The sequence below is a fragment of the Euprymna scolopes genome, chromosome 15 (genome assembly GCF_053919585.1).
Source record: "Euprymna scolopes isolate OS-2025 chromosome 15, ASM5391958v1, whole genome shotgun sequence".
Lineage (NCBI taxonomy): Eukaryota > Metazoa > Mollusca > Cephalopoda > Sepiida > Sepiolidae > Euprymna > Euprymna scolopes.
In genome coordinates, this window is record NC_136496.1 from 24,508,087 (window position 1) to 24,521,904 (window position 13,818).

At 31.7% G+C, this 13,818-nt stretch overlaps 1 protein-coding gene across 1 annotated transcript in view; it reads right to left on the minus strand.

The window, feature by feature from the left end:
• The window catches only part of LOC145294227 (chitinase-3-like protein 1), a 41,891-nt gene that overhangs the window by 9,536 nt on the left and 18,537 nt on the right, over nucleotides 1-13,818 (minus strand). Inside the window, exons 7-9 of the mRNA XM_080141336.1 lie at nucleotides 12,789-12,915; nucleotides 9,754-9,939; nucleotides 5,211-5,333 (exon numbers count right to left, since the gene is read on the minus strand). Of these exons, the coding sequence (XP_079997462.1) occupies nucleotides 5,211-5,333; nucleotides 9,754-9,939; nucleotides 12,789-12,915 (436 nt within the window). The remainder of the gene's footprint in view (nucleotides 1-5,210; nucleotides 5,334-9,753; nucleotides 9,940-12,788; nucleotides 12,916-13,818) is intronic.

The window sequence follows — 13,818 nt, forward strand, 5'->3', positions numbered from 1 at the left end:
GGATAAAATTGTTGTCGATCAAATTGCCGTAATGTATATATATGTATATACATTTATGTATGTATATATGTATATGCAGATATATGTATGCATATACACGTATATATAAATATATATATATATATAATTATTTTTTACTATAATAATTAAATACCTACAGACACTAGTGTTTCATCCTTTCGGGAATCTTCAGTGAAGGGTGTGACGATTAATACCAGTGAAACGATTTGAACCCCGTAACACGAGACATCTCTTGCTCGATTAGCGAAGACCTAATCCATTCGGCTACTGTTAACCGCGTGAAATATGTGTGAAAAAATGTGTGTATATGTATATATATATATATACATATACACACATATATATATATGCATACATATATATACCGTTTATATATATATATATGCATATACATGTATATATATATGTATGTATGTATATATATATATATATATATATATATATATATATATATATATATATATATATATATATATATATATGAGATGATTTTTTGTAGTATAAAAGTTAATTATTGCTTTAAACAAAATATCCGGAGTTATGCCGAGTTGAGAAACAAATAATTGCTTGAGAGGAAATTTATATATTTATAAATTAGCGATTAAAAAAAATATTAATTAAAAAAAAATAAAATAAACCTCGAGACGTCTTTCAAACGATACATTGCCCAGGAATTATATCGGCAAAAAAAAAAAAAAAGAAATGGTAAATATCGTTTAAAAAAATAATAATACTTTTTTTTTACAAACGTGGGGTAAGGAAATGAATAATGGAAAAAAGAAAAAATATTAATTGTCGCCAACATCAGGGTATTAAAGTAACACCCAAAACCCGAACAAAAATCGACGGAATGTAGGCAGATCATTTATATACACATTTTCATTAATATGAGTATAAAAAAAGAATATATATATATATATATATATATATATATATATATATATATATATATATATATACTAGTATGGGTGCCCGGCGTTGCCCGGGTATTTACAGGTGTATGCCGAGCAAAACAAAAAAAACGGTATTTTTTAAAAATTTTACCCCTATTATGCCCCCTTAATATTTATTGTTTTGGGTTCAAATCAGATTATTAAGTCAGATCCATGTCCAAGGAACCAATATCTAAAATGTCAAGAGTTTAGACCCTAAATTGACGGAGGAGTTTGGTAGAGGGCTCAAACGTACAATCGTTGAACTTTGACCCCTTAACATCGAAATAAAACCAATCACATCGATTTCCCAAATCTCAGTACCCTGTATATCAAATCTCGAGTCAGTAGACAAAAAAATGACAGAGTTATTGCGTAGGGAAATGTACACACACAGACGTTCACTTATATATATATATATATATATATATGTATATATATATATATATTTATATAAGAGCTCCTTAAACAATTTCAACTTGTGTGAGAGCTCTTTCTGCCTACAGAATACAAAAAGCCTCCAAAATATTCAATAAATGTTTAGAGCGAGCCCTGTGCACGATACGAAAGGGACCATCCGACTAGATATCTCCACACAATTTAATATCAAGCCAATGTTGCCCGTCCGAGCGTATTCCTTAAATCGTGCAGGTATATGCTTCGCTAGTTTTGCCTCCATGCGCTGAAGTGATCAACCCACACAGTCAGCACCGCATTATCATTTGAATTCATAAATTACTAAACTTTTTTTCCAGTGTGGGTAGAACATCATTCTGAAAAGCCGGGAAAGCCTTCTTGGTACCAAATACCACACGGGGTTGCACCGCATAGAAACGCCACAGATCTGATCCTATCAGAGAAACCTTTACTGGTAGAGCCAAAGAAAGGGAGATTTTAAATCTCTCAAGTCGTTTTTATTAACGAATTTTCGCTTTCCTCTTAAACAATTATTTGTTTCCCAACTCGGCATAACTCTGGATATTTTGTTATATATAGCTTTCTTCAAAAGTTTTACCAATATGAAATTTTTCTTTAGCGATAATCGTCTTACGTGCATGTTATATCTTTACAGCAAATGGTTTTACGCACTGTCTTGGGCGATTTCCAGTAAAACGGAAAACACGCTTATTATAAAAAATTACAAATATGTCTTTTACTGTCTATTTTTATGTATCTTGTCTACCACACAATTTCAGAAAACATGCTTATTATAAAAATTACAAATATGTCTTTTACTGTCTATTTTTATGTATCTTGTCTACCACACAATTTCAGAAAACACGCTTATTATAAAAATTACAAATATGGCTTTTACTGTCTATTTTTATGTATCTTGTCTACCACACAATTTCAGAAAACATGCTTATTATAAAAATTACAAATATGTATTTTACTGTCTATTTTTATGTATCTTGCCTTCCACACAATTTCAGAAAACATGCTTATTATAAAAATTACAAATATGTCTTTTACTGTCTATTTTGTATGTATATTGTCTACCACACAATTTCAGAAAACATGCTTATTATAAAAATTACAAATATGTATTTTACTGTCTATTTTTATGTATCTTGCCTTCCACACAATTTCAGAAAACATGCTTATTATAAAAATTACAAATATGTCTTTTACTGTCTATTTTTATGTATCTTGTCTACCACACAATTTCAGAAAACATGCTTATTATAAAAATTACAAATATGTCTTTTACTGTCTATTTTTTATGTATCTTATCTACCACACAATTTCAGAAAACATGCTTATTATAAAAATTACAAATATGTCTTTTACTGTCTATTTTTATGTATCTTGTCTACCACACAATTTTAGAAAACATGCTTATTATAAAAATTACAAATATGTCTTTTACTGTCTATTTTGTATGTATCTTGTCTACCACACAATTTCAGAAAACATGCTTATTATAAAAATTACAAATATGTATTTTACTGTCTATTTTTATGTATCTTGCCTTCCACACAATTTCAGAAAACATGCTTATTATAAAAATTACAAATATGTCTTTTACTGTCTATTTTTATGTATCTTGTCTACCACACAATTTCAGAAAACATGCTTATTATAAAAATTACAAATATGTCTTTTACTGTCAATTTTTTTGTATCTTGCCTTCCACACAATTTCAGAAAACATGCTTATTATAAAAATTACAAATATGTATTTTACTGTCTATTTTTATGCATCTTGTCTACCACACAATTTCAGAAAACACGCTTATTATAAAAAATACAAATATGTCTTTTACTGTCAATTTTTTTGTATCTTGTCTACCACACAATTTCAGAAAACACGCTTATTATAAAAATAAAATATGTATTTTACTGTCTATTTTTATGTATCTTGTCTACCACACAATTTCAGAAAACACGCTTATTATAAAAATTACAAACGTGTCTTTTACTGTCTATTTTTTATGTATCTTATCTACCACACAATTTTAGAAACCACATACACGATGTCTGATCACATTTCAAGGCATGCCTTAAATATCGTATAACCGACTTTGAACTTATGCAAGAAATATAACACTGACTTCCGCTGAATATTGTTATTCAATGCTTATTTACAAGCATATCGATACTTTATCTTCATTAATCTAAGGTTCTATTCAAACACTGGACGATAGTGTGTGTACGACATTTAAGAATTTGTGCATGCGTGCTTATGGGTAGGTAATATTATTGTATCATCATTCTAAGCTCGTGTTACAGGCGTGTAATTCCATGAGGTACATTTGAAGGGAAAGGGAGTGACCTATATGTATCTCCAACACATGTCATCGACGCATGTGCAGAAACGATAGACTAACAAGACCTCTAGACAAAAAAAGTTCAGAAAGAATAAATACGCTCAAGTAAAAGAAATAACCATAGCAAATCCAATACAGCTATAATACACATTTTTACGCCTAACTTTAAAATATTGAAAACCAAGTTAAAATATTACAGCATCAAATTAAAAAAGTCAACTTCAGATTGATTAGAAGTAATCTCATTATTTAAGAGCTTTATTAAATTGTATTTGGGGGTTGTTTTATGATTGAATGCGGAAATTATATGTGACTGATGGTTTTGTTGATTTTATGTTGTGATTTCAGGTTTAGGTTTTTAATTCGGACATCATCTTATTTCATTAAAGATGTATCTTTTTAAATTATAGTTTGATAAATTATAATTAAAGCTTGATATGTTTTTTAATTTGTGAACATAACCACCAAGATGATAATAGTTGACTAAACAAGTCTTACTATCAAGAACCGTAAAAATTTCCCAGAATGAAAAATATATTTAATCAAAAAGATATGTTTTAATAATGCTGGTGGGTTTTTTTTCTGGGTAGTACAAAAACGTAGGTTTCTGACTAAAAAAACTAATAACACTCGCCAAATATGAGTTAATTAAATTTCTATTAAAATGCTGCCCATTATATTTTTAATATAGAACTGACCAACATGCGATAAATTACTACGTACGATAAATACTTAGAAAGTAATATTGTACTACATAGTTCAATATACATTGTAAGAGAAAATATTTTATTTAACCCTCCGGTCCAGCACTTTTTGCCAGACAATTTTCTTCTTTTTTGCGAATGTTACTGATTTTCTGTAACGCTTCGCTGACTTCTTTTTTTCAGGAAAATCCCACTGCACGTCGAAATATATATTATTATAATGATATTCGAAAACGAAGTTTTCACTGACATAGTCCTATGCAGGGTTGCCAGCTTCGCTTTTTGAAGATAAAACTATCAAAATTGCCATTTTATCGAAACAGTTCGGCCTTCACAAATTATATTTGGCGCTTTTTAAAGCGTGTTGTATGGACAAACTAAGGAAGCGACAAGCAAAATCTATAATATAAAGCTGAATGTTTGTGTGTGTATGTGTGTGTGTCTGGTCACGAATAGGGTCCTATATATAAATAATAAACAAACCCGCTATTGTAGTAATATATAGATAATACAAGTTTATTATGTATTTTATTTGTTTTCTGATGCTGTTGATGACTTAAGTTTCATCAGCTTTAATCGAAACCGAAACCAAAACTTATGAAGAATGCTTGGTAAAATGATTAATTACAAGAAATGGAAGCCCATAACAATTAAATGACAGTCACTCAGATGTAAGCTTGACACACAAAATGAACACACGCTATCCGATTAATATATAGATAATGGGATTCTGTAATTGATTAATTTCTCAGCTTTCTATCGGATATCCATATAATTCCTTACCTTAATTTCTATGCTGTTTATATTTTCATATCCAACCCATTGATCTCCTCCATAGGCATAAGGAGCACCTTGCTGGTCAATCCATTCGCTTTTCCAGCCACGCTTCTGGATATTTTCACAAACCTAAACAATAATAAATAAAATTAGTAAACATAGACTACTGAAATGCGCGTATGTGATTTGTTAAATAAATATTTCATATTAAAAATGACGAAATATTCAAAAATCATTTAAGAATATAAGATGATATGATTTACATATCTGGCATTGTTTTCGTTAAAATGCAAACGCTATATTTTCTTCAGCTGGATACTGTTTGATAAGAGACAAACTAATGGAATTAGAAAATGGTGTTTGTACAAGTTTAGAATCCCGCTAAAGTCAAAAGAAATGATTCTATTTCATAAAAGATAGATAGAAAATTACAATTATTACAAGCACAGAATAAAAAATATATTTACTCAACAGGTATGCTTTGGTAAAACTTTTATTTTTCTGATTAGCGAAAAAATTATTTTTGGAAACATATAGACCAATTGTTACATGATAAGGGCTGTCTCCTTTTAATGTAAGTATAAAAATAGAGAGATTACTTAAAATGAAAATAAAATGAGTGAAAGCAGAAATCGAACCTAGGATATAAGTTTTAAAGAACAATAGGTTTAAATGGAATGTCCAGTAAATTGTTAATTCTGATGAAATAAATAATAAATAAACTATTCAATTGTTAGAAAGAATGTGGATAATAAAATATGGGTTAAATAAATTAGATATGTAGGTTGAATTCCTTTGTAAAAACATCAAAGAAAAATAGGTTATTGGGAAATCATAATGTCGGAAACGTGCAAAGTCGCGCATGTTGAAACACGTGAAGTTTGCTCACGTGGCCGGACATGCATGGATTTATCAATAAAGGAAGTGAGAGTTAGTTAGTTAGTTAGTTAGAGAGTTAGTCAGTGAGAAACTCAGAGAGAGTCTGGAGTTTAAAATTCGAACGTCTAGAAGCGAGACGATCACTTTTAAACTAAAATGTGAAGCTTTGAATTCTTCGTGAGAAAACCACGGCCGGTCGTGAAGAAATAAACCCATCATATGTTTTGATAAAGCTCGTCTTTGTGTTTGTGATTCTTACAAAAAGGTAAAGTGAATTGTTATTATATGCCTGTGTTATAAAATGTCGTGACATACACATCTCATATCCACAATGTGAATCTACATCTCATATCTACACTAAGGCTGTCTGAACACTATCTCCTCACTCTAAGATCTTCACATAGCAACACATCTATTAACCTAAGAATGAACATATTTTTAATATATATGAATAGTCATAATACGAACACGGAACGAACAATCTCTCTATTTCAACATCTCTCTCTAAAACTCTCTCTAAGACTAATAAGACTCAAAGACTCTCTCTGAATAAGCCCCCTATATATAACACAATAACACGCAGAAAATATGAGTTTATTAACATTTTTAAATTGATATTTTAAACATAGATCCAAATAAGATCAATTAATAAATACTAATAAATACTCAAAAAGTAATATTGTGCTATATAGTTCAATACAATAAAATTCCATCGTAAGAGACAATTTTTAATTTACTCCTTTAGTCCAGCACTTGTCTGGCTCTGTGTCTTTTGAATGTATATTCTTACGTAATGTTTCGATGATTTATTTTCTTCGGTTAAGAACTGCTACACGTTGAAATAATAATTCTTATCCAAGAAGAAATTTTCGTAGATTGTCTCTGCTTTATCGTTATTTTCATGGCAAGAGCTCGGCTTAGCTCCACTCCATTGGCCTCCCTCGCCAAACTTTCACAAGAAACACCCGTCTAGACGAAAACACTATCAATAATTTCTCCCACTCCTTATCTGTGCCTAAACGTAGATCCCTGATCAAAGCGTCTTTCTTAGAACTGCACGCCTGTAGAATTGTCTTCCGTTTTCCTGCTTTCCAGCTGACTACGATATGGTTGTCTTCAAGTCCAACGTAAACAAGTTTTTGATGCCGTTTCATATAAGTTAACAAATTTACCGAATTTCCATTACTAACAATTACTATATTGGCCAATTGGCTACTGTACACTCTTTAACTCTTATCCTCGAGTGGCCTCTTTGCCTTGATAAGTGGTGATGCCTATGTAAAAAAAAAGTGTGAGATTCACATTCAAAAGCAAAATTCCGCAAATTTTTATTTTTTAAAAGTAGTTTGGTCTTTAAAAATTGTACTTGCTCTTTTTTAAAGAGGAACGTTCGGACTAACTAAGAGAGAACGAAGGAGAATATTTTAATTAATGTATCTTCGTCTTCCATGACGGGAAGTGGAAAAATGAAATCCATTAAAATCTTGGCGAACATCCAACTCCTTCGAGGTGGCACTCGGAAACAGTATATAAAGTGACTCGAACGTATTCAACTTGTACAAGTGGTAATGCCTAGGAAGGAGTCTCGTAGGAGATGTCCTTTTCTCTTCCCTGCAACCTCTATCTCACAGAAGAGTTGTTGCGAGTTTGTCTCTGATGTATCGTTATTTTCATGGAAAGTGTTCGACTGAGCTTCAGTCTATGGTCCCCCCCTCGCCAAACTTTCACAAGAAACACTCGTCTAGCTGAAAACACTATCAACAATTCCCCCGACTCTTTATCTGTGCCTAAACCTAAACGTAGATTCCATAAACAAAGTTTCTTTCTTAGAACTGCACGCCTGTGGAATTGTCTTCCGTTTTCCTGCTTTCCGGCTGACTACAATATGGTTGTGTTCAAGTCTAATGTAAATAAGTTCTTGATGAGACGTTCCATATAAGTTATTTTATTTTATTTTTTTACACAGTGATCACCACTTATCAAGGCCCGGAAGCCACTCAGGGATAAGGGTTATTGCAAGTACATAACGTTAGTGTGGAGATTTGATGAAGTGTTTAATTAAGGGGGCGGTTCATTAGGAATTTGTTAACATTTGACTTGAAGACATCCAAGTTGTAGTCCGGAGGGAAGCAGGTAGACGGAACAGAGTTCCACAGGCGTGCAGTTCTAAGAAAGAAGCTTTGTTCATGGAATCCGCGTTTTGATTTAGGCACAGTTATTAAATTTACCGAATTTTCATTACTAATGATTACTATATTGTCTAATGTCTACTGTACACTCTTTAATCCTTATCTTTGAGTGGTCTCTTTGCCTCTATAATGTGGTGATGCCTGTGTACAAAAAAAAAACTGGGATATGTAATATACAAAACTGGGATACGTAATATAAAGGGAGTTTGAAACGGCACCAAACGGTTATATGTAGTATATGGTGAGCACAAAAGAGAGACTAAATGTTACGTGGCAGGATGAGCATAGAAGATAGGACCAAGATAACGTATAGCAGCAATATGCGCATATATGTTGGAAGAAGGCTGTTTTTGGCATTACGTTATATACATAAGAGTTAATAGAGATCATAGAGTTTACCCTTGACGCCGTTCCCAGCGTCTCTTTGATCTTCCGATCCCAACTCTCCAAAAAACTTAACTCTATATTACATTAACTTAATTCCTTTGACGTCACTCATCACGCTTGCAAACGTGTGAATATAGATTCACGTTGCTGCCAGCTGCTTTGGTCCATAGATTTTCGTATTTTCAAATCGTTTTGTTACCTTCAGCGCTAATTATGAACATCATCTCTGACCACCACTCCAATAACAATAACAACCAAGATTTCAACATTCCTAAACTATAATGTACGTACTACATGTTCTGAATTAATAATTATCATCAATTGTCATGAGTTTATAAATTCATAGTAATCTTCGATTATTATTTCCGGTGTTTTCCGGTAGCTAACAATCTAACAGAACTACTGTACATCATCCCGAAAAATACGACTCAAAGGTGAGTACATCTCTTCGGCTGTTGCAAAAGCGAAACTCGTCTAGCATGACAATTGATTTATAACATATAACATATAATGTTATATATATATATATATATATATATATATATATATATATATATATAACATATAATGTTATATATATATATATATATATAACATTATATGTTATATATATATATATATAACATTATATGTTATATATATAACATATAATGTTATATATAAATAACATATAATGTTATATATATATAACATATAATGTTATGTATATATAACATATAATGTTATATATATAACATATAATGTTATATATATATAACATAATGTTATATATATATATAACATATGTTATATATATATAATGTTATATATATATATATATATAACATATGTTATATATATATAATGTTATATATATATATATATAACATATACTGTTATATATATATATATATATATATATATATATATATATATATATATATATATATATATATAATGACTAATCTTTGCCAGATATTGGCTCGAATGACTCATGGACTTTGTTTTTATGTCGGCCAATAATATTGTTGGGTAAAAGAGTTTTAAACACTAAACTGAATTCGTGGGTTGGTCTACACAAATCCTTCAGGTAACCAATTCGATGAAGTACTTACCTCGTAATAAGACATAATGCCGGTCTCACTGGTATATTTTCCCATTCGGCCCCCTCCACGCACGGGCGCAAAAAGCCCATGTTGGTGAGGATTTGCCAGGGTAAAACTCATACCATATGTGGGGATGCCGACTATCAATTTAGATTTTGGGATTCCAACATTCAACCAAAAATCAAGCGACCATCCCTGAATTAAAGAAAGAAAATCAGAAAAAAAAGATAATTTATACTCTGAAATTTTGCAATGAGGTTTCTTCCAATTATCCTCAACATCAATGTATACCTCTAAGAACTTGTCTTATTGTATAGCTGACCGGCGATTCTTTGTCTTTTAATAGCCGTAGTATTTTTTTACAGATAGTAGTAGTCGTCGTCATACCAATAGCGTTGATAAATCTCTTGCGTTCTTTTTTTTACCACCGATTTTTCACACGGTATGTGTTGAGCTGTTTATTTCTTTTTTTTTTCAACTTTGTTGTTATTGTTATCATAACGGTTAGATTTGCTATGATTTGAAGTATTAACAGAAGCAATCTACATTTTACTATTTTTCATTGTTCCTCATTTGTTTTTTGTTTTATTTTGTTTGTTTTTTTGGTCCCCCGACAAAAAGAGGTTGGACTTGTAAATTCACCCCTGTCCGTTCGTATTTTCGTCCGTTCGTCTTTTCGTCCGTTCGTCTTTTCGTCCGTTCGTCTTTTCGTCTGTCCGCCCTTTTCTCAACAACAACGCCTTGGAATTTTTTAAATATTGCACAAACATAAAACATGATATGAGTAAAAAAGTAACAGAACAGATTTCCCGGGAAAACTCCGGTTGCACCCACCCCCCATTTACGGGTGCCTTTCGGGTTAAAATGGCTATAATTGACACTTTTGTGCTTATCAAAAAAATTGATGCCTTGGATTTTTATAAAACTTTCTGAAAAGTTGTAACTAACTGATTTCTATATAATTTTGTTTGTCAATAACTCTCGATAACTTTTGGGTGTGCCTCAGGAACTCTTTTAGGGCTAATAAAAACACTCCATTTTGGAGACTATTTTACCATATTTGTCCAGAATTTTCTGTGTATGCTATTTAGCAGTTTTGCATGGTGCTGAGCCCAAATTTAAATATGCTAATGCCTTGGGGACTTTTGGGGCTAAATGATGGACTTAGTCATTTCCATTTTTGCCTGGTTCAGAACTCAAATTTACATATGTTAAGGCCTAAAACTGTACCGTTTGTTCATTTTCACCAGGATTTGACGTCCCCTGCGGACTTTTGGGGCTAAACGGAGGGGGGGCAATGCTGAACTTAGTCATTTTTTGTGCCTCGTTATCTTTGTACTCACGGGAGACCATGCATACTCCACTTATTATAATAACGGTTAGATTTGCTATGATTTGAAGTATTAATAGAAGTCCTCTATATTTTACTATTTTTCTTTATTCCTTATATATTTTTTTCTTTAAAATTTGTCTGAGCATCTGTAGAGTAATTTATTTTATCTCCTTCACCACGTAGAAGTTAAATAGAATCTCCGAAAAAAAAAGTCTATTCTGGTCGACAGAGAAAAGCAAAGAAAATGACCGGACTAGCTTTTTATTACATTTTTATTCCAAACAAGGAACAGTACGACATTGATGTAGGGGGCTACTTTCAGTGGAGGAGAAATCCTTCACGACTGAGACAATTTTTATTTTTGTATCTTTTCTCCACGTTAAAAAAACGACCCTGGTATCTAACTTTGTCCCGTGGAGAGGCATTGTAAATAGGTACACATTTAGAGCTAGGTAGTAGTTAGAAAAATAGATATGGGAAATAATTTGCAGGTATACAATGAAGGGGGTTGAGCAGTAAGACGTCTGTCCAAATTACACTTTTACTTCTGTATGTCAGTACATTTGGGGAAGCAGTAACCCAGAACGGAATTCCAAACACCGTTCATTCCTGCGATAGGCATGTGAAGCTTCCTCCAGATGCACTGCGATGTGTTCCTTATTAGAGCAGGTAATCACTCGATTAAATTGAAAAAAAGCTATTTCATCGGTTTCGGTGACAATAAAAATATGAGAGTGTGAAACATTCGTTGGTCACCATTCGATTCGGGGCAACGTCGTGTCACCCTACCAGTGTTTAATATTATTATTTTTATTATATTTTTATTAATGCAGTTTGCTTTAAACTGATTCATAAGCATTATAAGTTCCAGACAATTGGTGCTACCATATCAGGCGGTCGTAAGGTACTGGTTTCTACTTTAAATGCATCAAACCTTGGTGTTATGTTTTTCCTTCCTCTTTACAGAACTCAATTATATTTTGCAAAGCCTAAAAACAAAAACAACAGTTTTTATTTACAAAAAAAAAACAACAAAAAACAAATACAATGAATAAATATTTGAAAATATAAAGAACTCGAAGTTTAAACCCTTCATCAAAATGTCCGGATTCAACATTAAATAAAAGGTAAAGGAGTTATTTGAAGTACCGCAAAACAACCAAGCCAAACACCATAAATAAATATTTAAAACTATAAAGAATTTGAAGCTTAAAACATTTAGTAAAATGTCTGGATTCAACAGTCAATAACAAGAAAAGTATTTATATGAAGTTCAACAAAACAATCAAACCAAACACCTTGAATAAATAGTTTAAAATATAAAGTACTTGGATAAATACCGTATATTTCGACGTATAAGACGATCCTTAAAGTTAACAAAAAATCATCTTTAAAAACCAACATACCAAGAACCGGGTTTTGCAATCACTAGCCTAGGCTAAACAAACATGGTTTCCTGATTTGGCAGTCATCTTATACAACCGATATATGATAAATTTATGAACATTTTCTCTAATTTTGTACCTCGTCTTATCTGACGGTCGCCTTATACGCCGAAATGTACGGTATTTGAAAGAAATCGAAATATCAATTTTTTTTTTTTTAACAGAATTATCATATTCCACATTATATAACCAAAAAATGATTTATATGCTATAAACGAAAACAAACAAATCAAATTTGTCATAAACTGAATACGACAATTTCTTACCGTGTATAGTTCGCCTTTCTCTCCCGGTGGGTCGTTTTCATGTTTCCACATCGCTCCATGATGACCGGTCACCTTTTCCCATTGACCGTGATAATTGTACGTCATAAGTAGCATATAGTCGATGTATCTGAATATGTAAATAAATGCAGTAAAGAAAATGGCTGACTAGCATACGATGTGGGTGACGTGTTAAAATAATGTTTGGGACGAAAAACCGAACTTTTTTTTTTTTTTTTCAGAATATATGCACTCAATTTTCAAAATGCTTTATCAATGATCTGCAAAGTTTGGGAGTTAATTAATATACCAATCTTTTTCAAATTGTAGCATTATTGTCAGGCTTTTAAAACTCCATCGAAAGACAAAAATCGGAAAATGTTTATGTGAAATGTAGTTTCATTTTTTACTTCTGCTTTCTGTTTTGAGAAGTCTTCCCGTTGTATACAAAAGAAGATTCCTTTTTGATTAATCCTTATGTAATACCAATTTAATATTAAAACCCTAGTTAAAATATGTATTTACTTTGAAATGATTTTATTTCGGACTAGCATATTTTTCACACTCCTATATTTTTCACACTCCTATATTTTTATAGTTATTACAATCGGTGAAATCGCAAGTTTTTTCAATCAAACTGATTGATTACCTGCTCTTGGGTGGGATCCGTTGCGATGCACCGGGAGGAAACTGCACATGTCTCTCCGCAGTGATTTAGTCAACAATGCATTGTAATCTACATGCCACTGTAGAACACCCACTCTGGATTTTTATAAACTTATTTTTTATGTCTAATGGCTTGAATTAAAGTATAAAATGCAAGAGTCAAGATCATGGTTCAATTCTGCTCTAAACAAGCACGTTCAGTTTTAACGCGCCCTTGTCATATCTAAGCACCTATTTGTATGCCTAACATTTCTGCTTGAGTGGCGATAATTGCCTGAATTAACATGTAAAATGCAAAAGTCAAGTATCATAGCTCAATTCTGCTCTAAACACAAAAATTCAATTCGAACATGCCCTTATCATATCA